General features: G+C 43.7%; 2 protein-coding genes across 14 annotated transcripts in view; one reads left to right on the forward strand and one right to left on the reverse strand.

Moving 5' to 3' along the window:
* The window catches only part of RNLS (renalase, FAD dependent amine oxidase), a 278,494-nt gene extending 264,771 nt beyond the window's left edge, over positions 1-13,723 (reverse strand). For 5 of the 6 annotated variants that reach the window (XM_042908355.1, XM_042908352.1, XM_042908354.1 and 2 more), the window contains exons 1-4: positions 12,744-13,164; positions 12,478-12,583; positions 11,615-11,757; positions 3,401-3,559 (exon numbers count right to left, since the gene is read on the reverse strand). In XM_042908355.1, coding sequence (XP_042764289.1) covers positions 3,401-3,559; positions 11,615-11,757; positions 12,478-12,583; positions 12,744-12,867 — 532 coding nt within the window. In that variant the 5' untranslated portion in view covers positions 12,868-13,164. Of the gene's footprint in view, positions 1-3,400; positions 3,560-11,614; positions 11,758-12,477; positions 12,584-12,743; positions 13,165-13,583 lie in introns of those variants that run through there. The other variant, XM_042908353.1, reaches the window with a different exon arrangement.
* A 4,234-nt stretch (positions 13,724-17,957) lies between these two features.
* LOC122202021 (lipase member J-like) overlaps positions 17,958-18,027 on the forward strand; it is a 36,823-nt gene continuing 36,753 nt past the window's right edge. For 3 of the 8 annotated variants that reach the window (XM_042908142.1, XM_042908150.1, XM_042908146.1), the window contains exon 1: positions 17,972-18,026. Coding sequence is in view for 1 of the 8 variants with exons in the window: in XM_042908153.1 (XP_042764087.1) it covers positions 18,024-18,026 (3 nt within the window). In the remaining 7 variants the exon portion in view is untranslated. Of the gene's footprint in view, position 18,027 lies in introns of all 8 variants that reach the window. The other 5 variants (XM_042908152.1, XM_042908148.1, XM_042908153.1 and 2 more) reach the window with 5 other exon arrangements.

Consider the following 18,027-nt stretch of genomic DNA (forward strand, 5'->3'; position numbering starts at 1 on the left):
GCGTGGTTAAGGTTCTCCAGAAAACACAGAGAGAAGACATTGATGATCCTCATACTGAGCTCATTGTGGAGATTTACAACAAAGAGAAAGCGGATGTTTTTAATCCCTTTTGTTTTAGACCCATAGGTAGTAAAGGGTCAGTGTTAGCACATTCTGCCAGGGTGACTTATTTCCTAACAGTGAACTAAACACAGAATTATTCACATGGGGTCCAATTCTGAACTGAGCCAACCCAAAACCCAAAGACCCTCACCCTCAGTCAAGTGTACCAAGTCAATCATCCACAAACGTTTTCATCACAAAGAGCCCTCATAACCCATCGTACGCCTCCAATAAAAAGGAAAAGGAAAACAGTTCTATTTCCTTTGCAGCTTGATAACATTTTTTAAAATGGTGTCGTTATCATTGTTTATAGTAGAAGTAAACTGTCCTTATTTTTAGAGTTATGACTATTCACAAAATTGTAAGAAAGGAAATTAAAATCATCTTCAAGCAATAACAATGTTAATCTGTTTCTGCCAAACCATTTTTTGTCAACAGAAAAGAAATAAAGATGCATCTATATACTTTTTCTAATTTAAAAATATTGTGGAATCTTTCCATATTAATAAAAATATTATTATACTAATGATCACTGGCACCCAATCTTCATAATCACTAGCAACATACTCTGACTGAAATGTGTGGCCATTCTTGACAACACTATGCTTTGTGAAGTCGACAGAAATGGCATCATGGAAAAATGGGTAATAATTAGAGAGGGACCCAAGTAGAGAAGCTAAGGAAGACAGAGCGTAACAGAACCTCACAGATGAGCTGATGAGAAATACATCCCAGAAAAATGTGGCTCAAATGAGGCAATGACCTGAAAACAGTGAATAATCTATGACCTCTTTGAAAAATCACATAGGTGATGAGGAGAGAAGGCCAGCAAAAGAAAGTACAAAGTAATGCCAAGACCAAAGTTGAAGTGAGTTGAGACAAAATGGCAGATATGGGAAGAAGACACTTCGTAGTTGTTGAGATACTGTGAGATCCTCGTCAAAGGGGGAACAGAAAAAAACTCTTCAAGTAAGTACAGTATCAGGAGGAAACAGCTGAAAATAAGAAAAAAGCTGTCTTCAAGCCAAAAATGAACAACACGACCCGTAAGAAATGATCCAGAAGGTATATCCTTATGAAATGACTGTACTCAAAGATAAACAGATACAAAAGATGTTCTTCTGAAATAAAGTATCTCTGAAAGGTTAGAAGTAAAAATGTTGAGCCAGACACATGAAAACCAAAGAATGAGCATCTCATTTATTGGTCAAGGTTGACGTGAAGGCAAAATAAAATTAAAATGAGACTAAAGAGAGACCTTTTTAAGTTACAGAGTATCATTGTAGTAAAGATACTTTATGAATCAAATAATACGGTATTAGAAGGTCACAAAGCAAAAATTGCAGAAAAAAATTAATAGCCATAGCCCCAGGAAAGACAGAAAGAAACAAAATAATAGTAGAATTAAGGTATCTCTCACCCCCACACAGTTCCAACGTTCAAAAAAATAAGGATACAGCAGATCTAAATAAAATTATCAATTAGCAGACCCTCCAAGATCTTAAGGGTCAGTCCATGCCATGACATTATGTTGTATATGTCACCATTTACAAATATGGAGAACTGCTTTCAAAATGCAATGTTAAAGGGTCTCCCCTCACATACAAAAATAGGTAGCTTTTAAAAACAGGAACATGCAGGGGCGCCTGGGTGGCTCGGTCGGTTAAGCGTCTGACTTCGGCTCAGGTCACGATCTCACGGTCCGTGAGTTCGAGCCCCACATCAGGCTCTGTGCTGACAGCTCAGAGCCTGGAGCCCGTTTCAGATTCTGTGTCTCCCTCTCTCTCTGCCCCTCCCCTGTTCATGCCCTGTCTCTCCCTGTCTCAAAAATAAATAAACGTTAAAAAAAATTAAAAAAAAAAATAAAAACAGGAACATGCAATTTACAGCACAACCAAATGTAATGACCAACCACTGTGTTTCAGGTAAGTGTTACAGTATGTTATTTACCAGTCTCCAAATCAGCCCACCTGTTACAGACTCCATAGCAAGAAGTCCTCCTACGTTAAAGCGACAACAGAACAACAGAGCAGAGGTAGGCTTGTAAAAGAGATCCTTGAAATTGGTTTTGTGCCTTAGCTGTCTGGCAAGCCTTCCAGTCCCTTCTATGTTGTCATCTCAGACTGTGCTGGAGAAGGACCTACGTTGTTACCAGGTAGTGGTCCACCTGTGGTGGACCTGATATTCGGGAAAAATACACTGCTTTCAAGGTGTAATAAGCAGCAATGTTCTTCCTTGGAGAACAATTCCCATTACGGCTCTAAAAATAAGATCTACAAACCGTATTTATTACCAGTTTTCGTGCTAATGGGGACATAAAAGGCTATTCCTCAGTTAAATCCAATGTCAACTTTAGTTCTACAAGAAAGTCAAAAGCTATAGGCACGACCATATCCACCACCATCCCGGGGCCCTGAAGCCCCGCCCACCACTGCTCTAACCCACCGGCTTCAAAGCAAGATGACGTAACTTCTAGAAGTCAGTGGCTCTGATGGATGAGTCAGGTCCAGTCACACATGACGGAAGAGACGAGGAAAATCAGCGAAACCTGTCATACACGGAAGCAAAGCAGGACCACAGAAGGGCTTTTCTTAAGGATCCAGGGAATAGGGAAATCGACAGAGACACAGAGTAGATTCTTGTTTGCTCGGGGCTGGGATGGAAACGGAGACAGAGGGAAAGTGCTGAATGCTTTAGGACTTGGGGTTTCTTTCCAAGGTGATGAAAATGGGGTAACGGTCGCATATATCGGGGAGTATACCAAATACTACTGACTCGTACACTCTAAATAAGTGAACTGTATGGTATGTGAATTATACCTCAAGCCTGTTTTTAAAAAAAGGAAGGGGAGAAGCCAGGTAAAGAAAAAGTGAACCGACAAGTCCCGAGCAGGGAAGAACTCAGTAGCCATCGCACTCAGGAGCCATCCAAGATGAGGCTTGCCAGAAGGTTGACGTAATCAATTCTTGAATCAGAAAAGCCTTCCTTTCCCCCACGAGGGCCACAAAGAGACCGCTCTTCATTTAGGCCAACCTACATGCACGTCCATCAAAAATATTTGCTTCTTAAAGGCAAGGGCAATAAGAACAATGTTCAACCTCTAACCGGTTAAAAAACAATCCTCTGGGTGTCAGTCTGACCTAGACCAATGTCACGAGCAAGTCCGTGGTATCAGTTTTTAAAACACGCAAAGCAACAGAATCCGTAACACACCCTCTGCTAAGCCAGTTTTAACCGAACTCCTGCCCTGTGAGAGGAACTCCAGTCTCTCGGGCGAACGGCGCAGGCCGGGACTCACAGTTTGCGATGTCACCTCGGAGCTGCAGAATCTGCGGAACCGGCATCGTGAGGACCACGATGTCAAACCGCTCAGGGGAACCTCTTTCCTCGGACACTTCCCACTTGTCATTTCTCAGGTTGATCTGGGTCACACGGTGTCGGAAGGAGACCTCGGCACCTGTTCCGAAAGCGAAGTCATGTTCACGTGATCAGGATTGCCGTGCGAATGAGGACGCCGGGAAGAATCACAAACTGAATCCACTCAGGTGAACGAAACAGTGAAGTTTGTCATCTACGGCCCCTGGGGCTCACTTTCTTTCTCATCCGGTAGGATTCCTCTCCTTCTGGCACCCTTGGACCTCCGGGTCCATGGCTGCTCTGGGGGGTGAGGGGGAGGGGGGAAACTACTGCTACAATCAATAATAATAACCACAGCTGTCTTTTATTAATTGGTGGAAAACCTTTATCAAGAAGAATTGGAATTAAGAGAAATACAATCTAGAATGGCCAGTCATCTCATTTTCCTTCTTTGCATTTATCACCGAGGTATTTTCGTAATTATTTGAGTAGTTATTTGGCTATTATTCCCTTCCCTATTAAAATGTGAGCCCACGAGCAACGAATTACGCCTGTTTTGTTTCCACGAATACCACATCGCATACACAGTATAGCCCTCGGCACATTCTATTTAATCGGTACCCGTTGAAGAGAACGAAACACGAACCATAAACCAAAAGGTAAGAAAATACAATTGGATCAATAAGCCTCCTTGGGACACAAGCACTTACCTCACATTTCAATTTTCAGAAAACTTTGATTTAAAAAGGACTTTACTTTTTTTTTTTAATTTCTTTAAGCTTATTTATTTACTTAGAGAGAGAGTTGGGGGGGGTGGGTAGACAGAGAGAGAGAATCCCAAGCAGGCTCCACCCAGTCTGCACAGAGCCCAATGTGGGGCTCAAACCCACGGACAACGAGATGAGCTGAAGTTGGATGCGTAACCAAATGAGCCACCCAGGCGCCCTTACTTTTTTTTTCTAATGTGCATTTATTTTGAGAGAGACAGAGCGCAAGCAGGGGAGGGGCAGAGTGAGAGAGGGAGAGAGAGAATCCCAAGCAGGCTCTGCACTGTCCGTGCAGAGCCTGACTCGGGGCTCGATCTCATGAACCGTGAGATCGTGACCTGAGCAGAAATTGAGAGCAGGATGCTTAACCGACTGAGCCACCCAGGTGCCCCCAAAACAAGTTCACTTTTCATGCAGCCTCAGGAACAGAAAAAAAAAAAAAAAAAAGTGAAGAAAGAACAAAACAGAAAAGCTCACTCAAAGTCCTGTCCATCGTTACCTGCCACACCTCGGGCTTCTAGCCGCTCAAACACAGGCTTATGTCCAACCTGGGCCACGAGGCTTCCCTCCTGTGGCTGCTCTGGCTCAGTGTGAGCCCCCTCATCTGTGAGGTCCCTCCACCATCAGTGCCTTGATCATTCCTTCCGACTGATTCAAAACATCCTCATGTTTTAGGTACGTCGGATCTATCCCAGGGGTCAATCTCTTTGAGGCAATTAACACCATTCCGTTAGCAGATTAGAGCAAGGGCTTGTAAACTGCCTCTGACCTGCCTGAGGGTTTGTCCAAGGCCCCAGCCTGGGGAAGGTGCAGGTAACTGGGGCGTCCGACTCACAAACACCGTCTCCACTCCTGCCAGAGCAGCCTCGCTTAGCTTGCTTCTGTTTATTTAGGATGTCCCACCCCGGCCAGGTCACCTTGCTCACCTCGCTCTAGTCCTGGCCCTGATCTGGACCTCAAGTAGGCCTAGGAATTGTATACGTTCTATGCTGTTGTGTTTTCCCATGATGTTCCCTTTGAAAAGAGCATCGCGTGCGTATCGGTGATGTGTATTTAAGGGTATTTAAGGGCTCATTGGTAGGTGTGTACATTTAAGGGGTTAGATACTGGCTTTAGAGATTTGAAGCCATCCGAAAGCATCATCTGTGCTATTCAGCACTATCCATATCCTAAAGCACACAGATAACTTCCCCGGAAGTCGGCTCCAATCTAAGCTACTACTGACTGGTTCGTCCAACAGCTGGCGGGCTCGTAAGTCTAACTGATTCCTAACTATAGAGTAGTTTTGGAATCTCTTGGCAATTTGGGTTCTTCTGCACTGAGGGCAGACAAAGGTCGGCCTCGTTAGAGTAGCTTATTTTCTGAACCAGCATTGGTCAAGAGACTGCTATGTACCTGGCCTGTTATTTGCTTGGATTGACAATGAGTGCGTATATTCTATAGTGGGTATACTACAAAGTGGGTACTATCACTACTCTTATTTCTCCAATGAAAGAACCAGGATATTGATTTTTAGACGTTCCCATTACTACATAACTAGGAAGGGGTGGCAGAACATTAATTTGAATCCAGATCATTCTGATTCCAGAAACTCTCCCAACTTACGTTGTGGAATCACTAAAACTTTTGTGGACCATTTAGAGGACAGACAGCTTTAAAGAAGCTTAAAGGGATATAACTGTAAATTTTAAAATGGTATAGATAATGTCTATAAATACTATAATAACAGTTCTGGGTAGAGAGGGGAAAAGATTCCTGAAATACGACAAAGGTAATATTAAAATAAACAAAGAAAAAGATATATACACTCAAATTATGTAAACCTTGAACTCAATTATATCAACATTTGTTTTTATTTATTTTTTTAATGTTTATTCATTTTTTGAGAGACAGAGAGAGACAGAGCGTGAGCAGGGGAGGAGCAGAGAGAGGGAGACACAGAATCCGAAGCAGGCTCCATCCAGGCTCTGAGCTGTCAGCGCAGAGTCTGACGCGGGGCTCAAATTCATGAACCGTGAGATCATGACCTGAGCTGAAGTCAGAGGCTTAACCGACTGAGCCACCCAGGCGCCCCTCAAAATTCATTTTTAAAGAAAGCGTCTGACTCTTGATTTTGGCTCAGGTCATGACCTCACAGTTTGTGGGCTGGAGCCTTGCACTGGACTCTGTGCTGACAGTGTGAAGCCGCTTGGGATTCTCTTTCTCTCCCTCTCTTTCTCTGCCCTTCCGCCACTGGCTCTCTCTCTCTCTCAAAATAACTAAAAACAAAAAACTAAATTAAAAAAATTAAAAGCAGAAAGTAGGTCACAAGATGGACTTATTATTGACAGATATAATGACATTTTTCCTGCTATTTTACTGTATTTTCCAAGCTTTCTACCAGTAGTGCACAATTTAAAAAAAGAAAAAAAATTACTTCTTGGGGGCGCCCAAGTGGCTCGGTTGGTTAAATGACTGACTCCCGATTTCGGCTCGGATCATGATCTCATGGTTCATGGGTTCGAGCCCTATATTGGGCTCTGTGCTGTGGGATTCTCTCTCTCTCTTTCTGCTCCTCCTCACCCTCTCTCTCTCAAAATAAATAAACTTTAAAAAAAATAAAAAATTACTTTTTGAAGTAAATAGTATTTTATATAGTGAGAGAAAAAAATCTACAAGACTCACTGTCACAACAGACTGTACAAATTGAAAATAGAAACAGGTCTTTACTAAGAACTGGTTAAATGAGAACTGATAGTCACCTAATGCATATCACTGTATTAAATATATTCAACAACACCTCTAGTATACATATGCACCTATACGTATACAGAAATAGATACAGACACAGAAACCTATCATGGTGTAGATCATGACACTTACTAGGTACCAGGGAATATCCATGCCCCCAAGAGCCGGCCCCATGGTCACCGGGTTCCGATACGAGACGAAAGCATCCTTAGCCCGCTTCCTACCTCAGGGAACACCTCTTCCCCTAATCCCTATACTTGTGGTCATTGCAACTAGTAGCCTCTTCATCCCACCGGGTGCTCTGACCGTACGACTCGCAGCAGGTCACCTGTTAATTCACTTAATGAGGAGCTACTCCAGCCCTAATACACGTCAGCACCTCTGTCGCCCTCATTGCCTTCGTTATTCGTGTCTTACTAACAATTCTCGAATTTGCTGTGGCCCTTATTCAAGCCTATGTCTTTACCCTGTTAGTAAGTCTACACCTACAGGAGAGCACCTAACGAGCCACCAAACCCATGCATACCACAGTTAACCCAAGCCCGTGACCACTCGCGGGAGCTCTTTCAGCCCTCCTGGTAACTTCAGGATTGGTGATATGATTTCACTTCAACTCAACATCCTTATTAACTGTAGGGTTGACAACCAACCTGCCAACTATATACCCCGATGACGAGATATTGTCCGAGAAAGCACGTTTCAAGGCCACCACACACCTATTGCTCAAAAGGGCCTGCGGGAGGGAATAATTCTCTTCAACATTTCAGAAGTATTTTTCTTCGCAGGCTTCTTCACAGCCTTTTACCACTCAAGCCTTGCCCCCAACTCTGGAGTCTGTGGGCTGCTGACCACCCACAGGTGTTACTCCTCTCAACCCCCTAAAAGTCCCAAGACTGAACACCTCCGTACTATTAGCCTCCAGAGAGTCAATCGCTTGAGCCAGGGTACCCATCCAGGGTACCACGGATAGTGACAACTACGTTATAGATCTGATCCTCTCCTAGTAGAGTGCTGGGTGGGCCAAGTTCAGCTCAAATTAGAAGTCTAAGGGCGGTTCCTACTACACCAGCTCAGGCACCAGTTAGGAGATACAGAGTGCCGACATCTTTGCGGTTAGTGGAAAATGGCGGTTTATGAACATAGGTAAAATGGCTGAGTAAAGCGTTTGACTGGAAATCTAAGAACAGAGGTTGAAGCCCTCTTCTGGCCAAGCTCTGTGGTGAAATATCACACTGAATTGCAAACTCAAAGAAGCAGCTTCAACGCTGCCTGGGCTTCTCCCGCCTTTTATTCCTAGATGGCGGGGAAGTAGATTGATTAGGGTATTTAGCTGTTAACTAAAATTTCGTGGGATGGAAACCCCCCAATCTAGTCAGGACTTAGCTTCATTGACATGTTTGATTCGCAATCAATTGATGTAAGATAGATTCTTGCAGTCCTTAGAGTTAAGTGTGCAGGACTTACATGGCTATGACGCACTTAGGGCTTTAAAGGCTCTTGGTCTGTTTTAACCTAAACTCCTAATCCAGGATGGATAATACTGGTGTGGGTGGGAGTAGTATGGTGGAGGTTACGATGGGAGGGGGTATATAAAAGTACAGGTTGAATAATGTTATGAGGCTAGTCGCGTAGGTATGATAATTATCTCATTTTTTGTTAATTCTTGGATGATTATTCATTTGGGGATGAACCCCGAGAGTGGCGGAAGGCCCCCTAGAGACAGTATTAGCATCGGCATGAGGTGGTTAGGGGTGTTTTATTTCATGTTTGTGATAGGGATAATGTTGGTGTAGCAGGGCTGTGTATGAATAGTATAAAGGTGGCGAGTGTTATAATGATATAGTTAGGTTTTGAATTGTTGCTGTAGGATTACATGGTACGATAGCTGCGGCATGGGCATGATAGCATGATGGAACAGCCATGGTAACTGTCACTGCCCATGCATGCCCATGACGTGTGCCACATTCTATGTGAGCCACAGGTAATTAACTATAACCTCTTTTCCCAAGACCTTCCAAAGCAAAATTGGAAGACAAAACATATATTCCCCTAACACCTACCAAAATAGGGATGTAGGCACTGTGTATTCAAGAACTGTCTCTTTGCCAGAACATCAGCTGTAAGAGGGCAAGGACTTTGGTTCATGTATCATTAGTGCCTAAAACAGTGTCTGGCATATAGTAACTACTCAATAAGTCTATATTGAATGGATATATGACATGCATGGATGGGTAGATATATAATACGGTTAGTGAGTACCTGAGGATTTCAGTAAATATGCACATGTAGATTGGGCCAAATCACAACAGAAATGAGATTTTTAAAGTTATATGGTATACAAAGCTGATGGAGACATTCAATAAAATATCCAATGGTATCATAATCTGCAGTGGTTAATTTTATGCATTAACTTGACTGGGTCACAGAGTGCCCAGATATTTGGTCAAACATTATCCTGGGCCTGTCTATGAGGGTGTTTTTTGGATGAGATTAACATTTAAGTTGGTAGACTGAGTAAAGCCGATTACCCTCCCTACTTAACACAGATGAGTCTTATCCAATCAGCCAAAGGCTTGAATAAAACAAAAAGCCTGACCCTCCTGACAGTGAAGAAGAATTCTTCCCGCCTGACCGCTTTCAAGCTGGAACAAGGGTTTGGAGGGTTTTCTTCCCCTGTACTTGGACTTGAACTGAAAAGTCAGCTCCTCCTGGGTCTGGAGGCTGCCAGCCTTCAGACTGGAATTGTATCATTACGTCTCTTGGTTCTCAGCCTTCGGACTGGAACTAAACCGTTGGCTTCCCTGGGTCTCCAGCCTGCCAACTCATCCGGCAAATCTTGACATTTGCCAGCCTCCATAATCACATAAACCAATTCTTTATAATAAATCATATATATATACATATGTATCCTATTATATATATCCAATATATCCTATTGTATGTATATATATATATATGTATATACATATGTGTATATATATATGTGTATATATATATATGTATATACATATGTGTGTATATATATATATATATGTGTGTATATATATATATATATATATATATATATATATGTATACACACACGTACATGTATCTTATTTTGTCTATCTCCTATTCATTCTGTTTCTCTGGAAAATCCTGAGTAATACATGACCACAGACTGAATTCTAGATGGAGAAATGGTCTAACCAGAATGGTATTTACTATGTTCTCATGTTGTATATTCAATCTCACTGATCTCTCACTTGCCTGGGATAGTTCTCAATAACTAATATTTGATGAAGATCAAAACAATAATTATCCTCTTATGAAACAAAAATTCTCAGCACCTTTCTTCAGTGATCTTGAACTGGGCATTTTATTTAATGATGACTCATCAAGAAACCTACTTCTGTTTAAGAAAAAAAACATTTATCATCCAAGATCATTTATCATCATTTTTGAAAAGGTCATTTTCAAAAAAAAACAAAGGTCATTTTCAAAACATTCATAAAATACATAAGGAACAAATGAACATCCTAATAGAAAAGAGTCAAAGGTTATAAATAAATTCAAAGAAAAAAATGCAAAGAGCTGGTTAAAACAACTCACTCATTAAGTAAATGCAAATCAAAACACAAAAATATATCATCTTTAACCTGTCACATTGGCAAAACCCAAAAATCTCCATAATATCAAGATGTAATGTCCCATTCACCGTTGATGATGAGATGCTCTTTAAGAGGAAAAGATAGCATTACAAATACACGTTATGGGGCGCCTGGATGGCTCAGTCGGTTAAGCATCCAATTTTGGCTCAGATCAGGATCTCATGGTTCATGAGTTCGAGCCCCTAGTCAGACTCTGCGCTGACAGCAGGGAGCCTGCTTCAGATTCTCTGTCTCCCTCTCTCTCTGCCCCTCCCCTGCTTTCTCTCTCTCTCTCAAAAAACAAACAAACAAACAAAATGCACATTACCATTTGACAGCTATCGTACTGTTAGAAACTGGTCCTACAGATATACTTACAAAAGTGCATCAGGGCCAGATAATGCACCAACATTGGTATTAGCAAAAACCAAAACAACCCGTCACCCCCCCAAATATTTACCTAAAAATTTACCAGAAAGTTAATAGCTAATAAACAATGTATTCATTTATTTATTTATACATAAATAATGTAATACTGAACAGGCATTGAAAAGAATGAAGCATACTGAATTTGTTGATATGAAAATAGACCTAAGATATGATTCTGTCCATGACGTTGTGTTAAGATTCTCCAGAGAAACAGAACCAATAGGAGGTAGATAGATAGAAAATGAGGGCGGTTGGCGGGGGGGGGAGGGTTGATTTATTATAAACAGACCAAACAACTTGTAGAATGGTTTATGTAAAATAATCCTGTGTGCATATCTTAAAAAGAGCAAACATAAACACGCATGAATAAATACATAAAGATAGTCATATAAGATCAATAGATACATAAACATTTTTCTGGAAGCATATATAGAAAACTATTATCAGGAATTACTTTAGGAAGAGAAAATTAGCTGTTGAGCAGTGAACGGGAGAACACGTATTTTATGACTTTCTTTATAGTATTAATATTTGACTATATATACAACTTTTATTTGTAAATGCTAATTTTAAAAGAAGGCAGAGAAAACCTTATCCGCACCTGATTCTTTCAGGTAATGCTTAACGATTGAAGAAAGTCCTTGAGGTGCCACAAAGTTACAGTCTCCTTCTTTCATTACCATCCCTTCAATTGGAGAGGTCAGAGGTTTCAAAATGCCGTGAGCTAACAGTTCATCATAAAAACTGAAATAAATCAACATATATAATTACATACTGTAATTAGTTAGCTTAAAAATACTATATAGTCTCGTCCAAGAATTCTTAGAGATTATCATTCTAAATAACAACTAGAAATCTTGATATGATCGACTCTATACATGTTTTGTGTTGATAAAACATAGTTTAGGGCGGGCCTGGCTGGCTCCGTCGGTGGAACATGCAACTCTTGATCTCTGGGTCGTGAGTTCAAGCCCCTTTTTGGGCACAGAGCTTACTTAAAAAAAATACTAATAAAACAGAATTCAAGTGACGAACAGCAACGTTTGGAGAATCCATAAAACTTCTGCTGACATTAGCAGAAGGCCCATTTTCTTGCATATTTCAAAATTAAAGTCAGTGAAGGTAACCAGAAAGGCAGGCAGGGCACCAATCTTGAATTTGGTGCAGACTGCCTGGCATCACAGCCAGCCTCCCTCTTCCTCAACCCTGACTCGGTCAAGCACATTTACTGAGCCCCCGTGGGGTAAGAGCTCCTCCCGTCTTCTCAATAACCCCGGGAGACCTGTATCCCAGCTTATCCACTTCACTCAGGTTCACCTCTTCCTGCTACCACCACCGACAGCGACAATATTGTCCTGCCCTCACTATATTTTATTACAAGAGGCAGAGTTAAAAATGGACGATCTCAACATGTTTACATCATACACCCCGTAAGAAGGATTCCATCCCTTGCAACTAACTCACCTTTGGTGTTTTTTAGCATAATGGGGAGTGCGGGTGATGTACTGGGCTCCCAAGTCAACGGTGCTCTGTGGATTGCAAGGACTCCGGGCCGTAGCCATTCTCCCCCCTTGAATGAATCCACAGGAAACGTCTTAGTGCATCAGAATGAACCTCCTGAGATTCAGGCTGTTCAGCTCAGGTCGGGCCGAACAGATCATAGCCGTATTTTAAAAAGACCTTTTGGTGGTTTTTTTTTTTTTGTTTCAGTTTTAGGCTCTGCAACCTACCATGGTCAGGAAGCAGTCCAGAGACAATTTGGTCACCGTGAGGCCCTTTCTCAAAGAGGGCACAAGAATGGGGCGGCAAGCGTTGCTCAGCTCGGCGCCGGGAGCACGGACTCCCATGTTTCATTAAAGAACGGATGAATGGATCAAATAAAACGACACAACGAATGACACGTCAGGATGCATCAGTCAAGGAATGCTTTCACTCTTGCACTCAGGTTTCATGAGAAAACAAGGATTCCGTAAAGTAGGTCTTCGTAAAGTCCTGGCCAACGGGCACTTCGGGATCCTCGAGGCGGGGAGAAGGCCACGAAGGCACCAGCAGGCCGCGATGTAAGCCCACGTATTGGCCAAGACCCCAGGCCCAAGCGTTGCAAACGGCCAGAGCTCCTCCGGGCTCCTCCCTTTCTCCCGCCCGGGGATCCTCCCGCTCCTCCCTTCCTTTCCCCCTCCCTCCCTCCCTCCCTCCCGGGGCCCGGGGCTCCTCCCGCTCCTCTCACTCCTCCCTCCCCCCACCCCTCCTTCCCCTCCTCCCGCTTCGCCGGTTCCCCTCGCTCCTCCTGCCGGGGGACCCCTCCCGCTCCCCGACACCACCCCCCACCGCGCCAGGGTCACAGCCCCCCCCCCACCGTCGGGCCCTGGGGGCGGGGGGGGGGGGCGGGTAGGTCTGAGGCCCTGGTCACGTGGCCGGGCGCGCACTGCGCATGCCGCTGCCGGGACCCGCCGGCCGCGGCCGCCACTGGATTTTTCTCACCGACTCCCCCAGGGGGGGCCGCTCGCCGCCTTGGAAACCCCGGCCCGCGGCGGCCTCCTTGCCCCGGTTTCGGCCTCCGGACGACCCACCTGAGTCCCCGGCCTCTTCCCACACCGTGAGGTGCACAGGCCGGGGCGTCTCTTTCCTCAGCAGCGCCGCGCACAGGCTGCCCGTCAGCCCGGCGCCCACGATGAGCACCCGCGCCATGTCCGCACCCCGCTCCGCGCTCCGGGCCCGCCCCGCCCGCGAGCAGCCCCGCGGCCGGCCTGCAGGGGGCAGGCGCGAGGCGAGCGGCGGGGGTGGGCGGGGGTGGGTGGGGGGGGGGGACGGCGCGCGCACCTGCCCCCCCCCCCTCGGCTGGAGCCGCAGCTGAGCCCCGGGCCCCGTGCGCGCCCCTGCCGACGTGACACTGCGGTCTTGAGGGGCGGAGGGGGGACCGCACCAGCGATGCCCCGAAGGATGTCGGAATCCTGGGAAGGTTCTAATAAGATTGGCCTCCGGGCTCTGTGTGTGTTACCTCAGCTCGAGCCTCAGTTTCTCCATCTGGGGAATGGGGACACTAGTGTCTTCGTTTCAGATCTGTGACGATTACAGATGTGTGATTGACCAGAAAACGTGAGATCGCTCCGCTCTTCAGTAAATGTTTTTTTGCCGGAACACGTTCCGATATCCTGTGGGATGCAGAGGTGGACAGGACAGGGTTCATGCCTTTATCGCTGATCTGTTTCCCCCCAACATTGTCCTGGAAATTCTCAGTGAGAACGACCAACTATTAAAACATAAAGAATTAAGTTACAGTGGATTGCAGATAAATTATCACCTGGAAAACTACAGAAACTGAATAGCTATGACAATGGTAGTCAATGGTAGTTGACAATGGTAGTCAATTACAATGAAAACATTTAAAAATTGGAAGGTTTACTTTATGTAAAAATTAGGTCATAAAAAATTACCATACGTCATTGGTGGTGGATCGGTACGTACGTCTGATAAAAGACGAACTAGATGAAAATATAGATGAATATATATAGTCTGTAAGAAGACCTACATAAAAATAAAAGATGGAACTGAACAGGAAAACAATACATAATTATTTACAACTTGTATGTCCAAAATGCACAAGACAAAATACAAGTAGCAAATCTGGGGGCAGGTATGAAAGATGAAAGCTAAATATCCTTATATAAAATCTTAAAGACACAATTAAGTGACAAAATCCAAAACGAAAATGTGCAGATTCAATTTTTGAACAGAAAGAAATAACAGAAGTCCAATAAACAGATTAGAAGGTTTAACTTTCCTATATTCAGATAAAAATTAAAATGCAATACCAAAAAAAGCCCCAAAAATGCGATATCGTTTTTTATTTTTTGGGAATTGCTTTTCAAAAGGTTATGTGCCTACAATTGGCAGGAATGTAGCAGAACGCACTTTAATGCAGTAGTGATGGAAGTGCGATGGCTAAATTGACCGGAGTAGCGTTTGATCATATATCAAAAGCCCTAAAACTGTCCTTTAAATGAGAGATACCAGATGTAGACATTTATCTTAGGAAAATAGCGTATAGCTATACATTAGGATTTATGTAGAAACGTGTTTCCCTCAGTGTTATTAGAAACATTCCGGTAAACAATCAATGGGATTTGATTGATCAGATTATAGCTATCTGAACATTTGAATAAAGCTACTAAGAAAATACGGCTTAAACGTTTAAGGGTGTATGGGAAAAGTACTCATCGTATAATGATGAAAAACTGCTTCGAAACCAGTAGAATCCCAGAGGATGGGAAACACACACAGAAACAAGGACATACGCAGTATTAGAGAAATAGGAGAGGAAACAGATGTACTTATATTTTTTCTATTAATTTCAAATGTTTTATAGAAGCCATGTATTTATTCATTTATAGATGTATATATGCATCTATTTGGTATAAAGCAAGTAAAGCTGATACGGTAGACTGAATAAATTCATCAATCCCTGCCTTAAAGTTGTTTACAGTCTAGTTGGAGAGATTGTTGCAACCCCATTCTGAAATCTCAGAATTGTGGGGCGCCCCGGTGGCTCAGTCGGTTGAGCGTCCGACTTCGGCTCAGGTCACCATCTCACAGTTCGTGAGTTCGAGCCCCGTGTGGGGCTCTGTGCTGACAGCTCAGAGCCTGGAGCCTGTTTCAGAGCCTGTGTCTCCCTCTCTCTCTGCCCCTCCCCTGCTCGTGCTTTGTCTCTCTCTGTCAAAAATAAAATAAACAAAAAAATTAAAAATAAAATCTCAGAATTGTCTGGAAAGGATATTTGAAATAACCTATGACAACGGGCCTCTGCCACCAGCATAATGTAAATACAGACACTGAGTTAACATGAGTCTGCCCGAGGCTCCGCAGTGTCTCGCGGTTGAGGGGAGGGCAGGTCCCCGTGGGTTTTTTGAGTCTGTTCCCCCCATTCCCACCATGTCCTCCTGCTTCCTCTTTTCTTGCACCATCAGGGCTCCAACCTCATGGTCATCTTCAATAACTTCTCCTCTCTCCTCTGGCTAAGTGTTAGTCTTCTGGTCTTTGACCTCTTCTCCTTTGTCTCTTAAATCCAACCCCACACCACTCTACGCCAGAAAAATCCAACTTCCACCAGAAATACCAGAAGTGGACTAAAGTGCCTGTTTCGCTGCGTTCTCGTTATCTGTGCACATTTAGCATTTTGAAAAGCAATCGCAGGGGCTCCTGGGTGGCTCGTTCAGTTGACAGTCTCACTCTTGATTTTGGCTCAGGTCGTGATCCCAGGGTCGTGGGATCGAGTCCCGCATTGGGCTCTGCACTTGGGTGTGGAGCCTGCTTGAGATTCATTCTCTCTCTCTCTCTCCCCCTCTGTCTCCTTCTCCTGCTTGTACTCTCTCTCTCTAAGGTAAAAGAAAGAAAGAAAGAAATCACCAACAGGTGACTCCATTGCTTAAATTCAAGCAACCATTCATTCTTTTCTTTTTTTTAAAGAATTTTCTTTTTCTTTTCTTAAAGTTTATTTGTTTTGAGAGCGTGAATGGGGGAGGGGCAGCGAAGGGGGGAGAAAGAGAATTCAAAGCCGGCTCTGCCTTACCGGCGCAGAGCCCGATGTGGGGCTCCAGCACATGAAGCCCTGAGATCATGACCTGAGCTGAAACCAAGAATCAGACGCTTAACCCACTGAGCCACCGAGACGCCCCGAGCAACCGTTACTTCTTAGCAGGATTATTCTAGTGGTTTTTTAAGCGGTCTCCCTGCGCCTAACCTGTATTCCGCACTGAGCTTCTGGATCATTCACTACCATCCTCAAAGAACTTTCAGTAGCTCTCAGTTTCATAGAGAACCCAGGGGAACTGCTCGGCATAAATAGTGTTCACTGATATTTCCCCAACCTATGTTTATATCTTATCTTCATAATCTTCATCTGTCCTGTGCTAGAGCGACACTGAATTATTTTATGTTCCCTGAATCCACCCTCAAATTTTCCACGCATCTGTGAAAGTGGTAAACATTTGCTTATGCAGTTCTGGAGTCTAAGCATACTTTTTTGACTTGTGTTTCCAGTTGCGAATTTGCATCAATCCTTCATTCTCTTATGCTTTTCTGCTATGATCAATAATATTTTCTTTAGAAAGTTATGGAGAACTGGGGATTGTTATGACCGTTGAACAGAGGTAGCCACGGTGGCTTGTGATGTCTCATTACCTTAGTCTTCAGAGAGTGGGCTAGCCTCAGCCTCCACCCCCACCCTCCAGAATGGGTTGTATTAGCCCAGAGCTATAACTGTAGGGTTGTGGGTCCGTGGTCGGCTGCTGTTACTAGGGTGTTCTTTCTGGGAAATTTGGGAATGACTAAAGAAAGGAGGAGTGCAAAATAGCTAAAACGGACGTGTTTAAATTTAGTCTTGCTCGTCACCTTGAACTTTTATCTTCTTTCCTATTCCTGATGTTTCCTTATGCTCGTTTAAATCCCACTTAAGGGGTGCCTGGGTGGCTCAGTCAGTTAAACGTCTGACTTCAACTCAGGTCATGATCTCACAGTTCATGAGTTCGAGTCCCACATCGGGCTCTGCTGATAGCTCAGAGCCTGGAGCCTGCTTCGGATTTTGTCTCCCTCTCTGCCCCTCCCCCGCTTGCTCGTGCTCTCGCGCTCTCTCTCTCTCTCTCTCTCTCTCTCTCTCTCTTTCTCTGTCTCAAAAATAAACATTAAATACCTAAATAAATCCCACTTAAAAGTCACCTAAAAGAAGCCTTCTCTAACCATTTGACTTAAAACAACCACCTTGTGACTCTCTATTCCACTAACCCCTTTAATTTTCTTCCCATCACTTAATACTTTTGGAAACTACCTTGCTTTTTTTTACTCACTTCTTTATTGTTTACTTACTAGAACTTAAGCACCAAGAGAAACCTTGTCATAGTCAATTCAGTATCCTTGACAACTATAATCAAAGGTAGAATTCTCAGAAACAGAGTTCACTATTTGCCTGGAAGGTATACAAGTCTTTCAAGGATAATGCTTAAACTAAGACAGGCTGAATGG

The sequence above is a fragment of the Panthera leo genome, chromosome D2, assembly GCF_018350215.1.
Source record: "Panthera leo isolate Ple1 chromosome D2, P.leo_Ple1_pat1.1, whole genome shotgun sequence".
In the NCBI taxonomy this organism is placed as follows: Eukaryota; Metazoa; Chordata; class Mammalia; order Carnivora; family Felidae; genus Panthera; species Panthera leo.